Genomic DNA, 22,552 nt, shown 5'->3' with positions numbered 1-22,552 from the left:
CGGTTAAACTCAAGTCTAGACCAATTAACTCTATGTAAAAGTTAGAATTTAAAACATAACATAGAAAGTCCAACACAAGCTCTCAGGGGGTAAAGGATAAAAATGGAAAGACGATACTGACCTGAGTTTGGATTTCGAGATGGCTTGACTGAAAGGGAAGAAAACAACCTTCAGACTCCCGTTCGCAAGGCTTAAGCATATGCTCCCATTGCCGAAGCAGAGATGGCTAAAGCCATGCACAGAAGCCAGAACTCTGGTCCCCCGTGCTACAGCCGGCCAGCTGGTTAAGGGCAGAGCAGATGTCCAAGTGCTACTAGTATTGCCAAGAGGGGGTGGAGCAGCACCCATGAGAGCCCAGGCAACAGAAAACTCTGGTTTCCTTCCAGAGTGGCCCTGGAACAGCCCAGATGTGGGGTTCTTCTCCTGTCACCTCAGAGGAAGCCAGGAGGGCCTCTGTCGCCTGCAGCCCCCAACTCAACAATAGCAAGACTGCTCCTGTTTGAACTGCATCCCGGCTCCCCTGATCACCGAATGGGTGAGGATGGGGACATAGCACGCCCTAAAAGCCCAGTGTTCTCATCTGTAAAATGGGGATGGCAAATCCATTCCCAGCCTACTTCACCTCATTGGGAGGGCAGAGCAGGAAGAGAACAGAGGCGAAATCACTCCATGAGCCATTATGACACATAACATAGTGTGTCATTTTTATAAAACTCTGCCCCAAATGAGGTTGAGTTCTCTTAAAAATGACACCTGAACTTTACAAGAATGAGATGGAAAGGACACAGGTGGGAAGCAAACAAATCCAAACAGCATGGGGCTCCCCAAAGCAGGCAGTTCTTAGCACATTTGGCATTGCTGCCCGCCACCCCCAACCTCTGCTACTGCAGCCCAATCATCTAGAGAAAGCCTGGAAGCCTAATAGGATGGTGCCCCTCGTGGTCAGGAAAGGGTAGTGCAGGCATGGCTCCAGAACAAGGGGCTGTGAACAGGGGAGGGCGGGGCCTCCAGATCCAGCTCCTGGAGAAGAGGTTGGAAGGCCCCACGGATGAAAGAAAACTTGAGTATGTGGCACATTCTAGTCAGCAACTCGGCCATTCAAGCTCTTCCTTCAAAGCACAGATGCCAAACCCAACCGGAAGGAGAATTCGGCCTTTACCCCCACCGCCGACACCCAGAGGGCCCAGTCTTGGCAGCGCCTCTTCTTTTCCACCAGCACCTAATGAACACAGCAGGTGGCTGGGTTAAGGAGCACACTCCCCAGGCTCTATCTTAGCAGGACAACTTCCTAGGCAGAGGTATGTGAGATGCTGGGATGCCCCCAAGAGGCCTGGTACAGGGGAGGGGTACCAAAGGGATGGAGGCAGCCTGATGGAGCCCAGCTACTTTCCTACCAGAGACCAAGACTCCTATGCCCTCTGGGGTGTCTCCTCAGCATTAGCATCTCTAATCTACGGGGCAAGGAGGACAGGCAGCCTCCACACTCACCAGAGACTTCCACAGCAGCCCTGGCTCTCGCCTTCACCACTTACGTTCTCCGTGTTCACAGATTCCGTCTCACTGGTGGGCATGCTAGCTGTGGGGAGAAGAAAAGACTTGAGACAGCGTGCTGTGGCGTGACATGCCTTCGGGTGGGCCAGGTGCAGAGTCTCAGGAACCAGGAACGAGGGCAAAGAGGCCCATCAGGAGCACAAGGCTGAGCAGCCAGGTCTCTCTACTGCACAGGAGCCTTTGCTTCCTGTAGATGCAGAGAAAGCCAGTAGGTGACTTTAAGAGACAAGTCTGACAGCCCAGATGCTTCCAAGAAAAGAAGGTGCCACACTGAGCCCAGCCACCAGGCCCGGGACAGGTTTAAACTCTCCACCTCAGCACTTCCATAGAAACCACCTGAACCCCTCAGTGTGGAACGGTTCCTGCTGCCTTCCTTGTGAATCAAGGGTTAGTGTCACAGCTCACACTCAAGTTTTTACAACACACGGAAGAGAAGCTATTATGGCCGGGGTGCACGATGAGGTCATGCACAGGACCCTTTTCAAACTCTAGGAGCGTCACTCAGTCTAAGGCAGTTGACCTGATACCTAAGTTTCACCGAAGTCAACGTGCAGAAGGTAAATCCCAAATAAGCCAGCAAAAGGAAGTAGGAAGAAATGGTCTTGGAGCTAGGAGCAGGTGAGGGTTCTTGCCAGCTACTGAGCAGGGCAGGGCTGACTGCAGTCCTAGGTCTGAGATCTCTGAACCCTGTGTCCAAATCAGGATCCTCAGAAGTAGCAGAATGTAAAAATTGACCTGGTAGTGCCTGGAGGCTCAGGGATTTCCCCAGAGCCAATGTCTGACATGTGGCACCTGGAGGGTGAGGGACAGGCAGCCCTGAATGGAGCTACCTCGGGGCTCTGTGCAAGATGCTCTCAGATAAGAGATAACTGATTTTACTGGGGGAGGGGCTGCAAATGGGGAAGCCCCCTAAAAACATGTACATCTTTTTCCTGGGGCAGAATCACAGTGGTAACTCCACCCACAGGAAAGCCTTGCTCCTGTGGGCAGGCAGTATCCTGAACAAGGACACCTCAAATCTCAGTCCCTGCTTAGGAGACAGAAAAAGCTCACCACAAGGATGGAGGTGGGACCCGACTCAGACCCAGAGGTCAGAGAGCCATGTTTCCCAAGGGCACAAAGGGAAATCCCCAAGCCCTTTCCTTTTGCAGACCCTCAAGAAACTGAGGAAAGCTTAGAAGCTAAGCCCAGGCACACCAGGTACAGGTGTCCGAAGCAGAGGCCAGATGAGCAGAATCCGGGATGCGGATTACACTCTTTAACCCAGTACTGGGCCTGGCTACCGTTGTGAACTGCACTCCATAAAATAAATGAAGGACCAACATTCCTCAGGCTGGGTCAACACTGAGCATCTTTAACCAGTGTACAGAGATTTCCCCATCAGCTTTCACTCTATAGATAAGATGTTTCTCAGCCAAATATGTGAGATGTATGAATTAAGAGGCAGGCACACACACGCGCATGCGCACACGCTGATAAACGAGTCTATGAGCGGGTTCAAGCAGGCAGCACTTGGGAATGGCATTCCCTGCTAATGTCGGATCATTTCTTTCGGTGAGCTCAAAGACTCCAGAAGAGAGGTCAAGAAAGCCTAGGGCTCAACTTGGGTCACGTGTTTGTTGTGTCTATGCTTAGTTACCTGAGCGGTAAGACAGTATCTCCTCCCGGATCCATTTACCTCTGACCTGCTATCAGCAAGAAAATCAACAGCCACAAGTTGTCTGGTTTCAGTACCAGCAGCTGAGTGGAGTTTCTTGCTACTTCCCCAAGCTCTTCATGGAGACCAGGGCCCAAGCAGCACCCCACTGTCCGCCACCCTCCTGGGTAGTCAGGGGTCCTGCTGTCTGCACAGAAGGACTTGACTCTGAGTCCCCTCTCCAGGCCTAATGTTCAGGAAATAGAACACAACATAGAGCGGTTCCTGAAGACCTTAAGCCAGCCCAGGAGACCTGAATCCTCTGGCCACAGCAGTCCCCAAAGGCAGCTTTTTACAAGTCACAGTGAGCGCCCCCTCTTCTTCTGGAACCCACAACAGCAGCTTGCACGTGTGTGTGTGTGTGTGTGTGTGTGTGTGTGTGTGTGTTTAAGTGCAAATGTAAGCCTTGTGTATGCAAGTGGCCAGAAGAGGGCATGAGATGCCCTGGAGCTGGGGCTACATGTGGGTATGAGCTATACTATGTCAGTGCAGGGGACCCCGAACTCCAGACCTCTGAAAGAGCCATCGTATGTGCACTTAGCTTAGCACTGAGCCGCCTCTCCAGTCCCCTTTTCTTCCACACTTGGGAATTCCTTTCAGCATTCCCTCTGTGATGGTAAAGCTTCTCAAGTAATTGGGGGTTGGGGTAGAGCAAGAGGTGAGGCACACAACTGGTCAGTGGTAGAACTGGGTTCCCTTCCCAAGGAGCAAGGGAGCTGACCTCAAGTTCTTCTGTTTTCGTATCATTTTCGTGACAAGAATGAGCAGTGCCGTGCAGTGACAAGCCTGATAAATTCCAGAGGCCCCGGGTGGCCCTTGAAGGCACTGGAACACGCTTGTGCTAATACATGTTGTTGACACAGGCAGCCATGCCCATTTTGGGAAATGTGGGTCAAGGTCAGACCAAGGTCTCCGGGTCTAAAGCAAGAACTGGGCCTAGAAAACTACTCTTCCTTTGTAACAGTGGAAAAGGTGGTGCAACCATCCTCGCAAGGTTCCTGCCCCACTGTCACCGGCAGAGCTGGTCCTTGTTCCTGTCAATATGAGGCCATTTCTCATGCAAGGAAGCCAGTTTCCTTTCTCTGTTTATCACAGAAAACAGACGTTCACAAGCATCTGTGGTATGTCATGGAGCCCAAGCTGCTATTGAGGTGTGGGGCCAAGGAAGGGATCACCCCTCTTGCCGGTATCTCCCCTCAGAACAGCACCAAAGCTCTCACTATAAAGACTAAAGCCAAACAGGTCAGATCCATCATTGGCTCAACTTGATGTCCAAGCATTATAGAGTTTGTCCTTTTCATCCTCTTTTGGGGCCCTGTGGGCCAAGTGCTTTCCATGCGACACTCCCATGATTCCTGCCCTCCTTCAGGTCCCTAACACAGCCTCCATCAGACCGCCCCACTTCCCCTAACCTCCGAGCTCATCATTCTTGCAGAAGGTGGTAACCACGCCGAGAAAACCATGCACTGTGACCCTCTTCTGTCCTAGCATCTGGCTGTTTGTCCCCCAATCCATATCTTCTCAAGCTTCTTCCTCTTCCTGACTGGGGTCCGTTTTGGTGTTAGCACCAGGCTGGCAAAGCTGGTCGGTATATCCAGGCAAAACCAGTGCTGTTGTCTAACTACAGCAGTGACTCACAGGTAGCTGGGCAAGGACCCAACTTGTGCCATAAAAATCTATATGATAATGGCTCTAACTGCTTTGCCAAGGGGTTGGGGGATTGGGTGAGGGGAGCAATCAACATTATTTAAGACATAACTTTATATTTAACTGCTTCCCAAATAAGACTATTCTCACTGAACAGATGCGTGTCTCCCCAGATTTTTTTTTTTTCTTTTTGATCTCAGTCTTTTTGATCTGCAACTACTAGCTTTAGCACGGCCTGGGGTAGATGAGCCAGAGACTAGAGAAATTTGAAACATGCATCCTGGGGAAAAAAAAAACAGTCAAATAACATTATTAGAATTTCTTTTTCTTCATTATTAACGTTTCTAAACAATTTAAATTTAAGAACATCGTTTAAGGGATGACATTCTGAAGTGTGTCTTCCAGGCTAAGAATATTCATAGTGAATCAAATGAACTGCCTCACTTGCTTCAGCTGTTTCTTAATAGGGACAGGCCAGACAAAAGGATACCATCTTGGCAATGCCACACACTTGAGGGGAAAGAAAGAGGAACGCAGCATGGTCAAGCATCAGAGAACTCAAGTTCATAACAACATAGGCATCTTCTGAAAGTACCACACCAAACATGCAGCTCACGCCTATGCGAAAGGAGAGAACACCAGAAACGTCAGGCAAGGAGCTTCCAAACAGCAAGTCCACCTCAGCAAGTTACCGTGATCTTTAGCCCTGCGTCGTCGAAAGCAGCAGAACTTCCTTCTCTTCTTATCGTCCTTTAACAAGTCAGCCACCGTGACCCCTTCAGGTTGAACACAGGCAATTCCATTACCACACAGCAGAGGGCAGCAAGAGCAACGCAAACAAGATGGCCAAACAGGCAGGCAGGCAGGGCAGGGCAGGAGCAGCTGGTCCCAGTGTACCACAGAGGAGGCCTGAGACTGGACTCCACACCTGCCAACCCTCCTCTCCTGGATACTTGTCTACAGCTCAGGATCGGAAGAAATGGGGACATTTGTCATAGCTACTACACAATCTGTCCTTAAGAACCTGTTCTAAATAAACAATCAACTAGCCTAAGACACAGGTTTCCTATGGTTGGCCCGAGGCAGGGAGCGGTAGTGTGGTGCCAACCAGGACTGCTCTCTGGGTTGGGGCAGATGGGAGTGAAGAGAACAGACTCTGATTCTGACAGCCCAGGCCTCCCTCCAACTACACTTTCACACTGGCTGCAGGAGCATGGGCAACTGCTGCTTGCTTGAGAGATGCCAGCAATGGCTGGGTCTGAATACACTTCCACAGCAAGATGGGCAACGTGCTTGGCTCCAGCAGGGCATAGCCACCCATAGCTGTTGGCATCCCCATTACTACAGATCTCCTTATGGTCACAAGGAGAACAGTCCTAGAGTCTCCAACCTCCTGCAGTATTGTGTCCCTACCATCACGCTAAGCTGGCTACCCTTTAAATTAGACTCTCCATGCTCAGAGACAGGAGTGTGGAGGCACAGAGGGTCACGGGGGCACTGCCGGAGCAGGCAAGAGCAAGGATACATGGGCCCTAGCACATTCCTATAAAGGGCATGCGTTCTCAATACCGCAAGCTTCCTCCTCCTAATCTACCCCAGAAGAACATGATGCAAATGTTCAAATACTCGTGTGTGGGGACATGGCCCATGAATGAAGATGTGTGAGGAGACTGCTGGGACCTTGTGAGAAAGCTCCGAGTGAGGAAGACCAGAGTCTGGTGACCTCTGCTCCTCCATAATATGCTTGTTCTTGGAAGGCGCCTTCGCGCCCCTTCCAGGCGGGGGACAGGAGTGAGCTTACCTCTGATTTATCACAGCTGGCTAGTGTTACTTGTTTCTGTGTCTCTGTGGAAAGCCAGGTTTTTGTCCCTATGACTGCACCCTTTACTCAGGTGACTCTTCTTAACCCTCAGAGTATAAATTGACTGGTGTTCTGAATAAAGTTGGCTAGTGCATGAGCTTTTATTTTGTCTGCCTTATCTTGAGGCCCCAGCCTCCCAACTTCATGCGGCTGCCCACTAGAGCGGCACACTCATGGAGGTGTAGAGCTTCTGTTCAAACCCCAGCTTAGCCACTTTACAACCATGCAGCTGGAGAGGCTATGCAACTTCCATGTGCTCTGGTGTCCTCATCCATCACGCTCCTGTCTCATCCAGCAGGGTGAAGAATACGAACTCATGCGCCCCAGCCCCAGGAACAGCGCCCAGTGATGCACACCAAGTGCCTGATAAATGTGAGCCGTTACTCTGTGACCGCTGAGCAAATAAATAAGAGAATGCTTAAACGCGTGACGAATGCCACACTCCACCCGTCACGCAGTGCTGACTTAACCATCCCAGAGGATAGAGGGCCAGGGCTGATGAGTGCGCCCAAGGCTAACCAGTGGACACTTCATCAGACCTCTGACGCCAAGGGGTGACCCCTTCCATCAGTCTCCCCAGTCCAGAGAGGGCAGATGACCAGGACACACATTTATCATGGGCCACCCATTGCTGCTGTTTGCTTTGCAGCTTTTAGTAGACTATTTGCAATTCTGAATTTCTTCCCTGGGATACTTTGTGATTATAAAAAGCAATCTTATAAATAAATAAAAAAAAACCCTCAATCTTTGTTTGGTTGCTTGATTTGCGACAGGTCTAGAAGGATGGATAACCTTGAACTCCTTACCCCCCTTGAACTCCAGTGCTGAGAATACAGAACACAATGTCAGGTTTATGAGTCGCTAGGGATCAAACCCAGGGCTTTGTGCCTGTCAGGCAAACACTTACCCACTGAGCTACATCCCTCAGATACAGTCTTTCCGAAGAGGCCAGCAAAGCCCGAGAGTTTTATCTGCTAACAGTTATGCTACCCCTCACTCTCTGCCGACCTTTGACGCAAACAATTCTGGGGGAAATCAATCAGGTAGCACAGGCTAAAGGCAACCGGGTGACCTCGTGTACTGAGGTCCATGGCAGAAGCAGTGATAGGCAGTGGGGATGTGGCCACCACTCTAGGAGTGGCAGGGGCTGCAGGTACCCCTCTTTCTTTCTTTGGGTATCAATTATCACTACTTTGATGGATTCCTGGTCCCTAAGAGTCCCCACAAAGAGGCTGCCCTGTTTCATCTGGTCAGAATTTTAGAATGAGCTCCCTTTAAAATGGTTTCCTTATTTTTAATGTTTTTTTTTAAACTAATCACTGACAATGAGAAGAGATTAAAATAGAATTTCAGGCTTCCAGATTTTAATAGCCCTAGAATAACACCATTGTTCATGAAGAAGCAGCTGCACATGTCCAAAAAATCACACACACACATGCACACACACACACACACACACACACACACAACCGCGCGCACACACAAAGACTTGGCATGGTTTCTTAAAGAAATTTGAAGCTCAGCAAAAAGTTAAATAAATTACCCTTGAAAATTCCCCAAATGCTCAGGGACTAACTTCTGAGATAATTTTGTCTATTCAATTAATTGCGGAGCAGCCGCTCTCTAACGAATCTACACTGCCAGTATCTTAAATAGTCCAAGGATGCTCACATGAGACTCCCGTCAGCAGCACCAGACAGCCAGGTGAGAGAGCAGCCCTGCACAGCCCTCCAGGGAATTCTTAGACCAGTGGGAGATCCAGCCACAGACACAGGACAAGACTCTCCCAGGAGCATGCAAAGAGAGAGGTTCCCACACAAAGAGAGGTGGTCCCACATAAAGAGAGGCCCTCATACAAAGAGAGGTCCCTCCCATTTGCTTAAAGAATCAGAGCCTTTGAGCCAGGGAGTGCAAGCTAGTACACTCAGAGACCAGACTCAGCCCACTCAGCTGCGACCTATGTAGATCTGAGAGCAGATAAAGCAAGAGTGTCCCCAAATACCTGATGTCACACCTACTCCCTGACAGCAAGCCCAAGAATCCAGAAACGAACCTCCAGAGCCAGGAAAGAGTTCCGCTGGATCTCAGAAGGCACTGGGGTAGAAAGTTTGTTCGCCATCCCTTCGGGGAACGCTACAGTTTCTGAACAAAAGTGTAGATCAAGGGTCCTCAGTCTGAGATTGGCTGGAGATCTGATAGAATCTTCAGAAATCCGCTACGCAGGTCAAGTTTTACCAGAGTCAGACAGCAGCAAAAAACAGCTTTGGTTCCTGATGCAGGACTTCCCAGCCCCTGCATCTACACCCAGACACCCAGTAAAGAATGAGCATCAGTCTGTGACCACTCAACATCTCAGGAGACTGCCAATTTGCACCCAAGATCCAGCTGAAGACAGACGCCAGTCAAATCAACATCCTAAGCCAGCAGTGTGTGTGGGGGGGGGGGGGGGGGGGGGGATAAAGTCAGGAGTCCAGCACCATGCTGTCCCCTCCCCCAGAGACATTCCAGGAGCAGGGCTGAGGTGTGAAGCCTAGAGGAGGGCCATCTTGAATACCCAGGTATAATGCTGACACCACAGTGAGACCACACACCTTCACTTCTCCACCTGTGAGTCAGATGCACAGGGACAGTCCCAGGCCTGGCACATGCAGGTCTGGTAGTCAGGGACAATTGAGCCTGACTGAAATCCTTTTCCCCTAGTGGTTGGTTTTCTGGCCATAACAGAAAGAAAGCAGCTGGCAGCCAGGGCCACCTTAGCAGGACAGCGTCTCCAGGATATTCAGGGAGACTCCCTCCATCCTCACCAGGAGGAAACTTGGAGGCTCTCCTCCCAAGTCACATGACTCTCATCATGACCCTCACAGTCGAGGATTGAGTCCTTTGGTTAAAGCCTTAATCACAGAGGCTCTGGCAATCTGATGAGAAGCAGCCCGGCCTCATGCCAAGGAAACTCCAGCACCTGGCTAAAAAACAAGGGACTGCCTCGGAAGGACTGCTCTTTCCAGCAAACTGTAAGAGGCTCGTCACTACGCACTGGAGAATCCATGCCCACACCCAAAAGGTGCAGTGCAGGTATGGGCTCAGGAGTGTGATGCTCGGTTAATTAATTCTGAAGGTCTGAATCTCAGAGAGGGTTTTGTTTCTTTCCACAAGAGTATTTCTAAAGAATGCATTTGAGCGCTCTTTCTGCTTCTTTCCCATGCCATTTCTTCAGTCTGACTCTCCTCTGCCTTACCTTTGTAGCTATGGGATGCTCCTCTCTCAGAGCCCAGCAAGGATGCTGCCTCTTCTACTCCAGCATCACAGTGGCATTCTGGGCTCTAAGAGCAGACTGTTGGTCTTTCATTACAGTGACGGCCTCCACATTCTGCCTATATAAGCTACTGCCGTCTCCTTTTCTCCATGGCAACCCCTCTGAAAGGCGGAGGCTTCATAGATCGGTCATCTCATAGTCAGCGTCTTTATAGAAGGTGGCAGGACATAGGAGATGCAAACCTCACACAGAACAGTGATCCCTTTAGGACTATCAGAGGACATCAAGCCCAGGAAAACCCATGCTTCACAGCACAGGTCATTTAAAAAAATGAAAATAAAATCCTCTACCACAAGGGACCATAGCAACCCAAGAAGTTGCATCCCTGCCTATCTCTAGATGTGGATCAACAAGGATGCAGCAAGCCGATGGCATGCACGGCACATTTAAACCAGAAAAGAAGGCTCTTGCCTCAGAAGAAGAGACAATACTTTCTCTTGTTCATACATAACACACTGCGTTTCAAGCTTTGAAGGGTAAAGCAGAGGCAGGTGGGCTTTCACAGGTCTGGCTAGGCTCTGTGTGGCTAGTTTTAGTCAACTTGACTCAAGCTAGAACCTCAGGTAGGAATTGCCTCCATCAGATAGCCCTATGAGTCTGTGGGACATTTTCTTGACTGATGATTGATGTGGAAGGGCCCAGCCCACAGTACCATTCCCTGGACATGTGGTCCTGGGGTAGTAGAAACAAGTGAGCCAGGAGGAAGAAATTAGCCACCAGTGTTCCTCCTTGTTCTTTGCTTCAGTTCCTGCGTTGGGGTTCCTACTTGAAGTTCTTGCCCTGACTTTTCTCTCTGATGGACTATAAACATTAAGCTGAAATAAACCCTTTCCTTCCCAAGCTGCTTTCTGTCATGGGATTTTGTAGTGGGAATTCATTCAGCCAATAGCCTTTGGGGATTCTGGACTTCGGGCCTTGGTCTTCTGTCTGAGGATGTGATGGTTTTTAAGAGAAATAAGGGCTCTCCTCTCTCTCTCTCTCTCTCTCTCTCTCTCTCTCTCTCTCTCTCTCTCTCTCTCTCTCTCTCTCTCCCTCGAGCAGAGGACCGTGACAGCTCTCTAGCTTTATGTGTTCCTCTACCTTATGCGGTCTTTGCCCACAGCGTGCTAGTTCTAGGTCAAAAGCCTTCTCCTGCCACTCAGCTGCTCTATCTTAGGCACCAACCTTCCAGGCCACGTCAAGTACCCTCACCTGTCCTAGATCTTCATCACAGCTCCTGAGGTACCACTGTCCCTTGTATGACCTGAGGTCATTTGTAAGTGGGTCAAAAAAGGAACCAATCATGACCCCAAAGCAAGAGCTTACTTAACACATTCTACATAGAAGGACCAGTCTTGGCTTCCCAGGCCTCTCAATGGACATCATTATCCAAATATGTTCTTGGTCTTTACTATCACCTATTCCAGAATGGAAACAAAGCAAAAACATCACAGTCAAATGCACTGTTAGAGTTCAATTTCTACCCTTTCTAAGGCCCAAACGCTCCCAGGATGACTAAGAGCACGTCTGTGGGGCAGGAATGTGCTAAGAGAGACACTGGCATCGACAAAAGCAATTACTTCCAGTGGCTGACTGATTATCGGGCCTGGCCTCCTGCTGAAAGCACTTAAGGGCGCCCAGTGTCACAGTGTGGAGCCCAGGCAGGTGGGCTGCAAAGCAGTCAGCACCGACTTGCTCACCAGCCTCCTAACAACTGTCCAGCACCACCAGCTGGTTTCTTCCCTGCCCTGATGACCTAAGCTTGGTGGGCAGAACACTGGAGGGGGCCATTTCACATGGCAGAGATGGAGGAGCCTGCTCCTCAAGTCCTTGTGCAGGCGAGCTACTCACTGAAGTGAGGGAAGGCACACGCCCTCCCCCTAGCTCTGCCCTCTACCCTCTCCCCACATGGCCTTACTGAGTCTCCAAGGCCCACAATGCCAACGGCTGCTCTCTCAGCTAGGAAGCCTTCTTCATATGAACCTAAACCCCATCTGCGCCTCATTGGAGACCCAGAGTGTGCACAGATGCACTGTTCTCTCTCTGATGTGAACGGGCGCAGGGGAGAGGGAGGCTGGGAGAGTGTTTTACTTACAGCCCAGGGACAGAGGCACAGGGGATGGGGGCACATTGCAGGATCTCTCAATCACACACAGGTCTGTGTGATCAAGAGCAGGAAGGGCAGCACCTACTGTTTCGTTTGCCTTCTTCTCCACCCTCCTCTTCATTCTCAGGATCTATGTCTTCTGCTTGGGTTATCCAATCCAAGTAGCCCTTAAGATCCTCTTCCAACTGCTGCTTCTCTCGAAGCTTCTGGAAGTCTCCGCGTGCTTTAGCCTTCTCTCTTTCCTTTGAGAATTCTCTGAGAGATGGACAGAGAAACAGGGCACCTGTCAGAGCCTCTGTGGGGACCAGAACACGAGCCATCTGCCCTGCTGTGCAGTGGTCTCACAACAGGACACAACCACAGAACACAGCGGTGGAGCTACACACGCGACAGAACAGAAGACCGTGCCTCCCTAAGCAGAACCGTGGGCGTCAGAGTTGCGAAGACCACACTGACATACATGCATGGTTTATTAGGAAGTAAACTCCCTGCAGGACGATTTCTAAAGCAGCCCAGCCCCAAACACCCTGGGCTGTCACTCTGTCCACCCTCTTCCTAAAGAAGGGTAACCTGTGACCCAAGCTGAGGTCCAAGAGAGCACCCAGAACAGCAGGCAGGGACACACTGGACCCATCTTACAGCCCAGGTCTCCCCTCCTGGGCAGGACCTCCAGTACTGGAGACACACTCCCATTTGTCTCAACCTCTGCCCCTGGCCATGATCTCTCCCAGGCTGCCCCGTAGGAAGAGGAGAGGTAGAACAGCCTGCTGCCAGATGCACTAACTGTTGGCCATTTTCTCTGCCTCCCGTGGCTGCAACCCCATAACTTGTATCTCAACACATAGACAAAATCCCACACCTGTGCAGGCAATTCTGACAGTTGGGTGCATGACTGGTCAGGTTTTACATCCAAGGAACCATCTGCCCACCCAACTGTTAACAGGAACATATGTGAACATATGTGAAGATACGTGAACGATAGTCTGGAGCACATTAACGCTGTTAGGGAGTGGGTGAGGTTACAGGAAGAGCGGCTTCTGCACACAGGCTTCTGCCAGCACTCCAATACAGCTACTGCCCTCTCCCACCTACCTGCTAACCAACTCAGAGTCAGCATGGCTCCCTTTCATGACCTCACTAACCCTGGCAGTAGGGCTAGGACCTGCTTTCATCAAGCCAGCTCCCTACTCTCTCCCCCTCAGGCCCCTCCCTCACTCCAGGCCTTTGGGGAGCTAAATGGGCACCTAAGCAGGCAGCAAAACTGGAATCTTTGCTCAGGGGTTTCTCTCTGCTCCCCCTCACTACCTGATTCTCATCACCACTCGGACCCTAGGACCCATTCTTGGCCCAGGAAGGATGCTCCAGCTCCATTTTGTCCTTTAAAGAGGTAGGTCTGTGGGAGCTCCCAGTACAGTGCACAGACTTGGCAGGAGAAGAGGGAGGGTGTACAGGACCTGTGCCCTGCCCTCCAGCCAAAGCACTCTCGGGGATGATAATATCTTCCAGTCTCAACACAAGGGGACTTGAAGGGCTGCATCCTGCTGCTCACACAACAGGATGCAGAGCACAGATGAGGTTTCTAGTCCACCAGAGCGTCCCAGAGCATGCACAACGCACAGCTCAGCTGGGGACATTCGCTAAGTTGTCCTCAACTCCAATAGTTCCACTCCATCCAGAGCTACATCCTTGAGCAGAGCCCAGAATACCTATGTGAAATGCATCCATGGGAAGCTGCATGAGACAATGTTCTCTTAAAACCCGCGAAGATCAGTGGGCCTCCAATCCTATTACTTACGTTATTATTATTTATACTGTAGACCTCTGTCATGTTTTGATTCTGATCTTAGCACACTAAATGTAGATTATTACATACTAAGTTCTTATTGAGGATTCATACATGATCTGAGCTCTCTAAAAAGGATGATAGAAGTCAGTAAAATGTTACCCTGTGCAGCTAAGAATGTCAGAAAGTGAAATTTTGCTTTACCATTGTCTTTACTGGTTTACACTAGAACTATAAAATCCCTCTTATGTCTCTTGCCCATAGCGGTGGGATAGAGTTTAGCAGGCGTATGTAAAACCCTGCTGGAAGTAGCATTTCTCAAAATGGAAACTTTGTCAGTACCTGTACCACTGTCTTCTCACAGGAAAGGAACCCTCCCACCACCACAACTTCCTGACCCAGAAGGTCTCACCTCCCGTCCACTGCATCTGGTATTAACCTCACTGGGTGATGAGAAACATAACTCCATTTTTAATAGAATTTCATCATCTTATACTAAGAGGTTAAATGGTAAGTCATTGTTGCAAAGGTTTACTGGAATGAAGTTACTGGTAGAAATGATTAAGATTTCTGCAAGTGACCAGGAAATCGGAAAAACAACAACATTCTAGGAGCCTACTTGTCTGGGTCCAGAATTTTGTGGTACGTGTAGCCAAGAGAAAATAAAACAGTGTCTATACAGAAAATACACAATAATACATTGACTTCTGCACATGAAGGAGGGGGGAATAAGAAAATAGACATACTTCTACATGATGTAGCTGAAATAGCAGAGAACAAGGCTGGAAGCGTCTGAAGGGATGGCTCCATGGGCCAAGGGCTCGCATGATGACCCAAGTTTGGATGCTAGGCACTCGAGGGGCAAAGTCAGGTATGGTTATACGCCTGTAACCCCAGCACTGGTGAAACAGAGACAAATGGGCTCTAGGTACTCACTAACCAGCCAGCCTAGCCAAACTGGCAAGCTCTGGGTATAGCAGGAGACTGTCTCAGAGAAACAGGATGGAGACATACAGAGGGGGCAACTGACATTGACCTCTGGCCCTTGCGTGCACACACATGGCTCCTGCCTATGCAATGAATCATACAACTCCCTTCCCAGCCCTTTCTTGAACACGCACCTAGAACAAGAAGAAAACATAGAAAGGGATGAGTGGGGAAGAAGTAACTCCTAAGTATATCGTTTTGTCCAGTTTTGACTTTTGGAACTAGATGGCTTTTACATTATAGATTTTTTAAGAAAGCAAATCAAGTATAGGATAAAGCAAGAATGCCTCCACAATGAAAGCCAAAACCAGTTCATCTGAATGTACTGTAAATAAATATCATAACCACCCTGAAGGAGGAGGACAGAGGTAACAAACACAACTCATAAACACACAACAGTCAGTCCTGGGCAGGACTGGAACAAGGGGAAGGAATGCAGAAATGCCTGGGGTTTGTGTAGTTTTGTTTGCTGGGTTTGGTTGTGTGTGTATGTACGGCTGTGTGTGTGTGTGTGTGTGTGTGTGTGTGGTGTCTGTACGGCTATGCGCATGTGTGTGTGTGTGTGTGTGTGTTTGTATGGGTGTGTCTGTGTGATTGTGTTCACGTGTGAATGAGATGATTCTGGAACGGCTTTGGAAGCAGGGCAGGATCTGGCATGAACAGTGCTGATGTTTAGGGCTCTCACAGTGGGAAACAGTGAAGCTGGGGCTGCAGAAGACTGGAGAGAAGCCTCTGAGAGACCGGATGTTCTGGTCTGGGGAATCTGCATAGGTTCAGAGCGCCGAGGAGCTGGGACAAGTGATCTTGTGAGTGCTGAGATTACAGGAGCATACCCTGTAACTGGAACTGGTACACCCGTGAACTCAGGATTTCTAAAACATTTTGTCGATATTGATGCCTAAGAACATGTTTCTGTGTGTATGTACATATGTGTATAGAAATGCGTGTGTCCTTGTTCTATCTGTTGCAAGGGTCTAGAGACAGTCTTCCTAGTCAGTATAAGAACACTGGGTGACCAGATCTACTTTCTCAGAATATTCTTCACTCAAAGGCATAAAAAAGCCGAATGTGGCAACACAAATTTGTAATCCCATCCCCGGGGAAGCACTGAGACACAGGGCTGTATGTGTTAAAAGTCAGCCTGGGCTATAGTGTGAGAGCCTGACCAAAAAAAAATCAAACCAACAAAGACCCTGTAATTGTTCTAATCAATTGCAAATTTATGCCACTGCCAGTCCATTCCAGAGCATTTTTTCGGGTCTCTCTCCCAAGATGTCCACTTCAAACAGGAATGCTGGAAGACAGAGTATAAACCCACACACTCCTTCTCAAGAGTCCAGAGCCCATCCCTATGGGACAGAAAGCCTGTGACTGCTGAGATCATGTGTCCAAATCCAGACATGCCATCTGGAGTGGCTTCCACCGGCAGCCTGCCACTCCTGTATGAACACAAGCCTTGTGTGTGTGTGTGTGGGGGGGGGAGTTTACATGGCTGGCTGGTTTAAAAGCCATCCATTTTACTTCCTCTTTAAGGAGCCATCACTCAACAATCCCTCCCCGGCACAGCCTAGGGACTACTGTGAGTCTTGTATAGTCCAGTCTGTGTGCAACTTACTGGCCATGGCGGCTGCTACAGGAGTTGGTGAATGGGTGCCTCTCTTTCCCCAGGAGACCACCACAAACCTGGCTTCATTTTGGTGGGCTCTCATTCAGAATGCCAACTGGCTCTTACCACCTCCCAGAGTCAAGGCCCTCTCCCCGCTGCTACTTCATCTTTATGTGTCTAGCCTACAAGTGTGCACCTTGTACCCCGATCAATTGACTCAATCCCTCAACCCGCTGGGCCACTGCAAAATTCTGGGGACCAGAGCAGACTTCTTTTCTCATCCTCGAATTCCAGTGCAAGCTTCACATTTGGGGGGAACGATCCCTAGTTACTTCCTCCAAATAAGATCTGCAAGCCTCTGAGTCATTAGGGCACTCTCTCATTGAGAATCAAGACCCAGATATGTTCCTGTCCCCTCCCCTAGATAGATTCTTTCAACAGGGCCTTTGCCATCTCACTGACACATGCTTACTGTGAGGAAGGGGCGGCTATAACCTCACTATATGGGTCCTGAGGCTCTGCGAGGCCAGGCACACAGCCTATCCAGCTGCTGAATACCACTCTTCAGTACATCACAGACACACAGGGAACAAGGCAGAGAGCAGGCACATGGAGGGAGGAGAATCAAGACATGTCAGAGGGATGGGAACAGAGCTCAACAGAGAGTAGCTGCCTAGGATGCCCAGGTCCTAGGTTTAATCCCCAGCACAAAGAGGGAAAGTTTGAGGCAGTCTAGAAAGGCCTTCAGATTCTAAACAAGGGGCTTAGACTGCTTCCTTTTCGTAGGGCAGAACATTAAGACAGTGTCTTGCTATGAAGCTCAGGCTGGCCTTTAACTTGTGAGTGCTGGGTTTACAGAAAAGCAACCTGCCCCGGTTCTGAATTGCTTCCTGATAGGCAATAGGGACTGCAGAAATCTGAAAGCCACTAACTTGGCTTTATAGGAATCATCTGTGAAGCAGAGAACAAAGTAGGGAGAAAATGATGGTGGCGAGGCCAGGGGCATTCTGCAAACACAGATGACGAGTTACACTGAGCACCAACAAAAACGTGACAGTTTCTAAGGCCTTGATTTTCTTACACTATGGTTTGAAAACAGGCTCACAGGACTTGTCATTGCTGATCCAGCCCCCACCCTGAGGTCACTGTCACTTCAGCCTTGTTTATGCTAATCTGTTAGGTCTGGTACACCAGTGTGATCATTTAGCCACTATGAACCCTGTGAGCCGGGTGATGCACTCCCAACTGTCACGCACATATTCCTTGCCTTCGGGAAGCAATGGTGGGGTGGGCTGGATGGAGAGGCTGTCATGGGAAAGAGGAGGCAGATGTGCTAGGGTCCCCAGGTGCCAATGAGTTTGAAAACTGTGGATTTTAGTACAGTTCCTAATAGCCCAGGTTCTCCAGTGAAGAAATCGGTGCCTTTGGAAGCAACGACATCTCAGGAGGGGTGCAGACAGGATGAACCAATGCCTAACATGGGTCTGTAATAACAGTTTGCCTTCTCCAACAGACACTCCCCGTCCACCCGAGCCAGCACGCCTACATACTATCTTGAACTATAGCTCCCATCTCCCTGGACTCGCCTGCTGTGGACCGGTCTCTGCCATTCTGCTCTTTTTCCAGGGCAGCAGTCTGACTCCCTCCTAGACCTGCCTGGAAGACAGGATGTTATGTAGCACCAACACTAGAGAGCGTGAAGGGCTGGGTGGATTTAGTGACGGGGCCCTCTGACTGCAGTCAGTCACTCCCCCATACTCAAAAGGCCCCAAAGACCAGAGCAACAGAACACAGCAGCGACTTCAGCCAAAGCAGAGTGTACACTGTGAGGGAAAGTGGCCTGGGTTTCTGCAGGAGAGGCCGAGTCTGTGCACTGTGTGTCCCCAACAGAAATAAACCTCACCATTGCTGCCATTTGTATTTAGAATCTCTGCTGTGTCTTTATAGTCACTGTCCCATCCCAGAGTGGCACAGGCAGGACGCACGTGTTCCTGTTCATCTCACAAAGGCCAACACAGAGGATCAACAAGGTCCTGTCACACGCCCAGTTCACAACTGGGCTACCAACAAGGCTTTGAACCAAGCATCCTTTCCATGACCCTCCTGACCTCACTTTGGTGGAGGAGACACCAAAGACACTCAATGAGCCAAGGAAGGACCAGCAAGGTAGAAACTGTAGCTCTTTTTCCCACATGTTCTGGTTTTCTTCCAGAGTCCCTAACTCAGGACTAGTGATAACCCTTCATTCCTATCTCCCTGTGGCTGTCTCTCATGTCTCCTTAGAGGGCACCACTTCAGAGAGACCTCTGCTTCCTATCCAGGAACCTGGAAGGAGTCTTAGGCAGAGAGCCCTGATATCCTAGGACTTCCAGATCCTGACATAGTGAATTATGGAACCCCTTGATTAGCTAGAAATCCTATAGAGAGAACAGTCAGCCTGCAGTAGGCCACTGCACACAAACACAGGAGCAGATTAAACGTGACTGCTCCAAATGCAGTTTGCTCTGGGAAGTTTCGTTTCTCAAACGCCCTCTAAAATAAATAAAATAAATGGGCCACTGGGAATCATCTTAATTTAGACATGGGGCTTGTTCTTGCTTTTTTTAAATAACCAGACTTGAATAAATGAAAGGCAAGCAAATGAAAGCCCTTTATACCCACACTTACATTCATTCACCAGCCCTAAGACAAGAAAGGCCAAAAGAACCATTAGGATGCTGATTTCTAGTAAAACGAAGGACTTAGAAACTCACCAAAAATGAACAAGGCATTTTAAAAAGCAAAGACAAGGGGGAAGTTGAAGGTTCCCCCAGTAGAAAACAACTTTCCTTAGTCCTAAATCACATCCATATACAGACATAAAGGGAAAGACAGAATGAGAAGGCAGTCTGGCTGGAGCGGAAACACACCTGTAGCCTAGCACTTAGGAGGATCAGGAGTTCAAGGCCAACCTTAGCTGCGTACCAAATTCAAGGGCAGCCTGGGCCACATAAGAACCTGTCTAAAACAGGAAGAAGGAAAGGAATAGAAGTAATGAAGACAGGAAGGGAGCAAGAGAAGGAAGATGAGGTGAAACATTCAAAGGATATTCTTGTGCCTGCAACTTTCTGGAGAACACAAAAGTTCAGAAACAGTTTTGCCAAGATTTAGCAGGAATATGTGATGTTTCGCAGAGGGCAAAGGAATTTCAATCATTCATACCTGTTCAGGTCAAAGTTCACCCAAAGCAATTATTTTATTATCCTTATCCTAGGAGTTCCTTTATCATGAGATCCCGCTCCCCTCAGAGGCATGGTCTCTATGCATCTGGGCTGGGTGGGGACTCAGCCCCTGCACTTTTCCAGGGGGAACTGCTCCTTTGTGGATGGTATCAGTGAAGGGGGCTAAAGCTTGCCTGTAAGAGAACACTACAGCGGCCACTGCTAGATGTCAAGAGTGCATCAGGAATTCTGCCAGGCCAAAGGCACTAGAAAGCCAAAGGGCCCTGTGGATGGGGTGACTGTGTAGAGGAGGGTTAATCATTAATCACAGCTCCCCTGGGAGGATTCTCAACTGAAATCAACTCCACGATGACACATAGGGATTTTAGTGCTTCCTAGAACTGTGTTTTCTAGCATTTCCCTGGGTATCCGGTGCGAGATTATCTCAGTATGGTCTCTTCTTATCAAGTCAGTCATGCTTCCACTGACGTAGAAGGCTGTGAAGATGCTCTAAACAGAAGTTTCTATCATGGGAGAGGACAGCCCGCTCTGAAAAGTGTCCCCTGCTTCGGATGACTAGGCTGCATTAGCTGCAGTACAGAAAACCCAGGACTCAAGAGTCTACGCCACCAGGAGGGCTCAGGGACTCTTCCCATGTAGTGCTCCCCCTGGCCAGAGCATTGCGGGAGAAAGTGTGTGTGCCTATGTTCCAGCTGCCTGAACCTGTATCTCTTGCCTCATCTCTAGCCCTATTTCTCTTCGGCCATCATAGAATCACTCTCCCCCGACATCTGTCCCTCACCAAGCCTCGGTGCTCTTCTCTGGCTGCGGATGCCTCCCCTGACATCCACCCCCCAACCTCCGCACCCCAAGCCTCGGTGCTCTTCTTTGGCTGCGAGTCCCTCGGCAGCTTCTTTGAGCCCATGCCCTGGGCTGAGGCAGAAGTGAGGCCATTTCCCCCTGTGAATCCCCAGGATTAGAGGGTCCTGCATTTGTGGGATTCGATTCACAGCCATGCAGTTGGTTATTGAACAATCTTTCCCACACACTAGCCTGTAAACGCTGTGAAAGAGGGGCTAGATCTTATCACAAGCCCTGACCAGTCAATAAGAATCAGATCAATAAGTGGGTGCTTGTATAAGTACAGGTATTGTCTTAATGGCACTGATAGCCAGATGTGGACCCAGACTCTGTGCTGGACCATCCAGGTTTAAGTACTCATGAAAGTTTAACCACTTGAAACCCATACCCTACAGCATCATTAAAAAATGTTAAACAAGAATCCTCTTTAAGTCTGAAATATATAGACATTGCAGCAAAGTCTCACATACACCTTAGAATGAAACTACTACATTTACTTGTCTGAGGGTGCAAGAACGTCTCCCTTCAAAGAGTTAGACTCCACAGCCATCAAAGACATCAAAATCCTGGGAAAATTGTTGTTTCTCAAGAGAGCTGATGAAATCTCTGTAGGATTCAAGCTAAAAGCTACAGACATCTTTCAGCCTTTCAAAGGCGGGCTCTAAAAGGTATTTATAAAACAACACAAGCTCCCTATCGGATGTGGCTTTCTCTGAATGAACGCCATCACGTGACCAGGCGAACCAGACTAGCATTAACCATATATTTTGTGATACCTTTTAAATATTTCTACTTAAGAAATAATTTAAGAAATATACTTCACTAAGTGTATCAGATAGTTTTGTTTTTTATTGAAAACCATGGTAAATGTATTTACCTGAAGAGATTTGGGAGGGTGGTAGAACTGGAAAATATAAACATGTTCAAAGGTACCAGTATCCAAGGACACATCTTTCTTATATCCAAAACAGGATATTTCATAAAAGGCCTAATCAGACTGCCTGCCATAGACTGAAGACCAGATAAGCAACATGTGGCGGGGAGGGGGGTGGGCAACCCAATACAGATGAACAACAAAGACCCATGGAGGCTAGAATAGGACCAACCCATCAGGAGGCACCCAGAGAAATATCTAGGAACTCAAATCTTACCTTCTGTGTAGAAGGCAAACCACCTGGTGAGCTACACTGAGGGGACCAGGCATCCCTTTCAGGAGGAATCCCCCAACAAAAAGCACAGTGGTAAGAAAATACAGGCAAGAGTACCTATTGCAGAGAACAGGGACTCCAAAACGTACTCCCCATCTAACAGCTCTCAAAAGACTACTGGAACCACAGAGACTTATTCACAAGATCTATGAGGCACATGGGAAAGGGACCCAAGTTCTCAGAAGCTATTATGACTTTCAATCTGCTTTGTGTAATTAGACCTGGGAAGAGAAACAACCGACAGAGCGTGAAGAAGCAAGCCATTCAGGAGGTAGCAGCTGAGCCTCTGGGTGGGCGACCTCCCAGGCAGGCGCAGGCTTTTCCCTTGCCAGACAGGAAGAGCTCCTGGTCAATGGGAAAGGGGCTTGTGTTCTGGCCACTCCAAGGTCTCCATTTAATCATTAGCCCCGCCTCTTCTAGCTGTGTCTCCTTGAGGAAACTGAGGGACCTCCCTGAGTCTTGATTCACTGATAGGAATCTTATGAGCCCTATTCATCTATAAAACAGGCAGGGACTTCTAACCTTCCCAAAGCAGTACAGAGGCCCCAAGGGCACAAACCAAATGAAGCATGCGGTTGGTGGCAGGATATAATTCCAGCGGCCATATTAACAATGATATGAACAACAGTTCAATGTCAGTTCTCACACAATTCCACCCAAACTGGACAGCTGAACCCCACAGATCCTGCTTCCCAGGTCTGCACCTTCATCTCCATACTGTACCCAACGCCATCCCCCGCCCCCCAATTCTCC

General features: G+C 49.2%; 1 protein-coding gene across 5 annotated transcripts in view; it reads right to left on the bottom strand.

Annotated features, from left to right (window-relative positions):
- Positions 1-22,552, bottom strand: part of Cacna1d (calcium voltage-gated channel subunit alpha1 D) — a 440,918-nt gene that overhangs the window by 85,042 nt on the left and 333,324 nt on the right. For 4 of the 5 annotated variants that reach the window (XM_038350011.1, XM_038350014.1, XM_038350013.1 and 1 more), the window contains exons 9-11: positions 12,240-12,409; positions 1,489-1,576; positions 122-148 (exon numbers count right to left, since the gene is read on the bottom strand). In XM_038350011.1, the coding sequence (XP_038205939.1) occupies positions 122-148; positions 1,489-1,576; positions 12,240-12,409 (285 nt within the window). Of the gene's footprint in view, positions 1-121; positions 149-1,159; positions 1,220-1,488; positions 1,577-12,239; positions 12,410-22,552 lie in introns of all 5 variants that reach the window. The other variant, XM_038350012.1, reaches the window with a different exon arrangement.

This window comes from Arvicola amphibius, chromosome 12 (assembly GCF_903992535.2).
Source record: "Arvicola amphibius chromosome 12, mArvAmp1.2, whole genome shotgun sequence".
Taxonomy (NCBI): domain Eukaryota; kingdom Metazoa; phylum Chordata; class Mammalia; order Rodentia; family Cricetidae; genus Arvicola; species Arvicola amphibius.
This window is presented reverse-complemented; position numbering and strand designations above follow the sequence as displayed.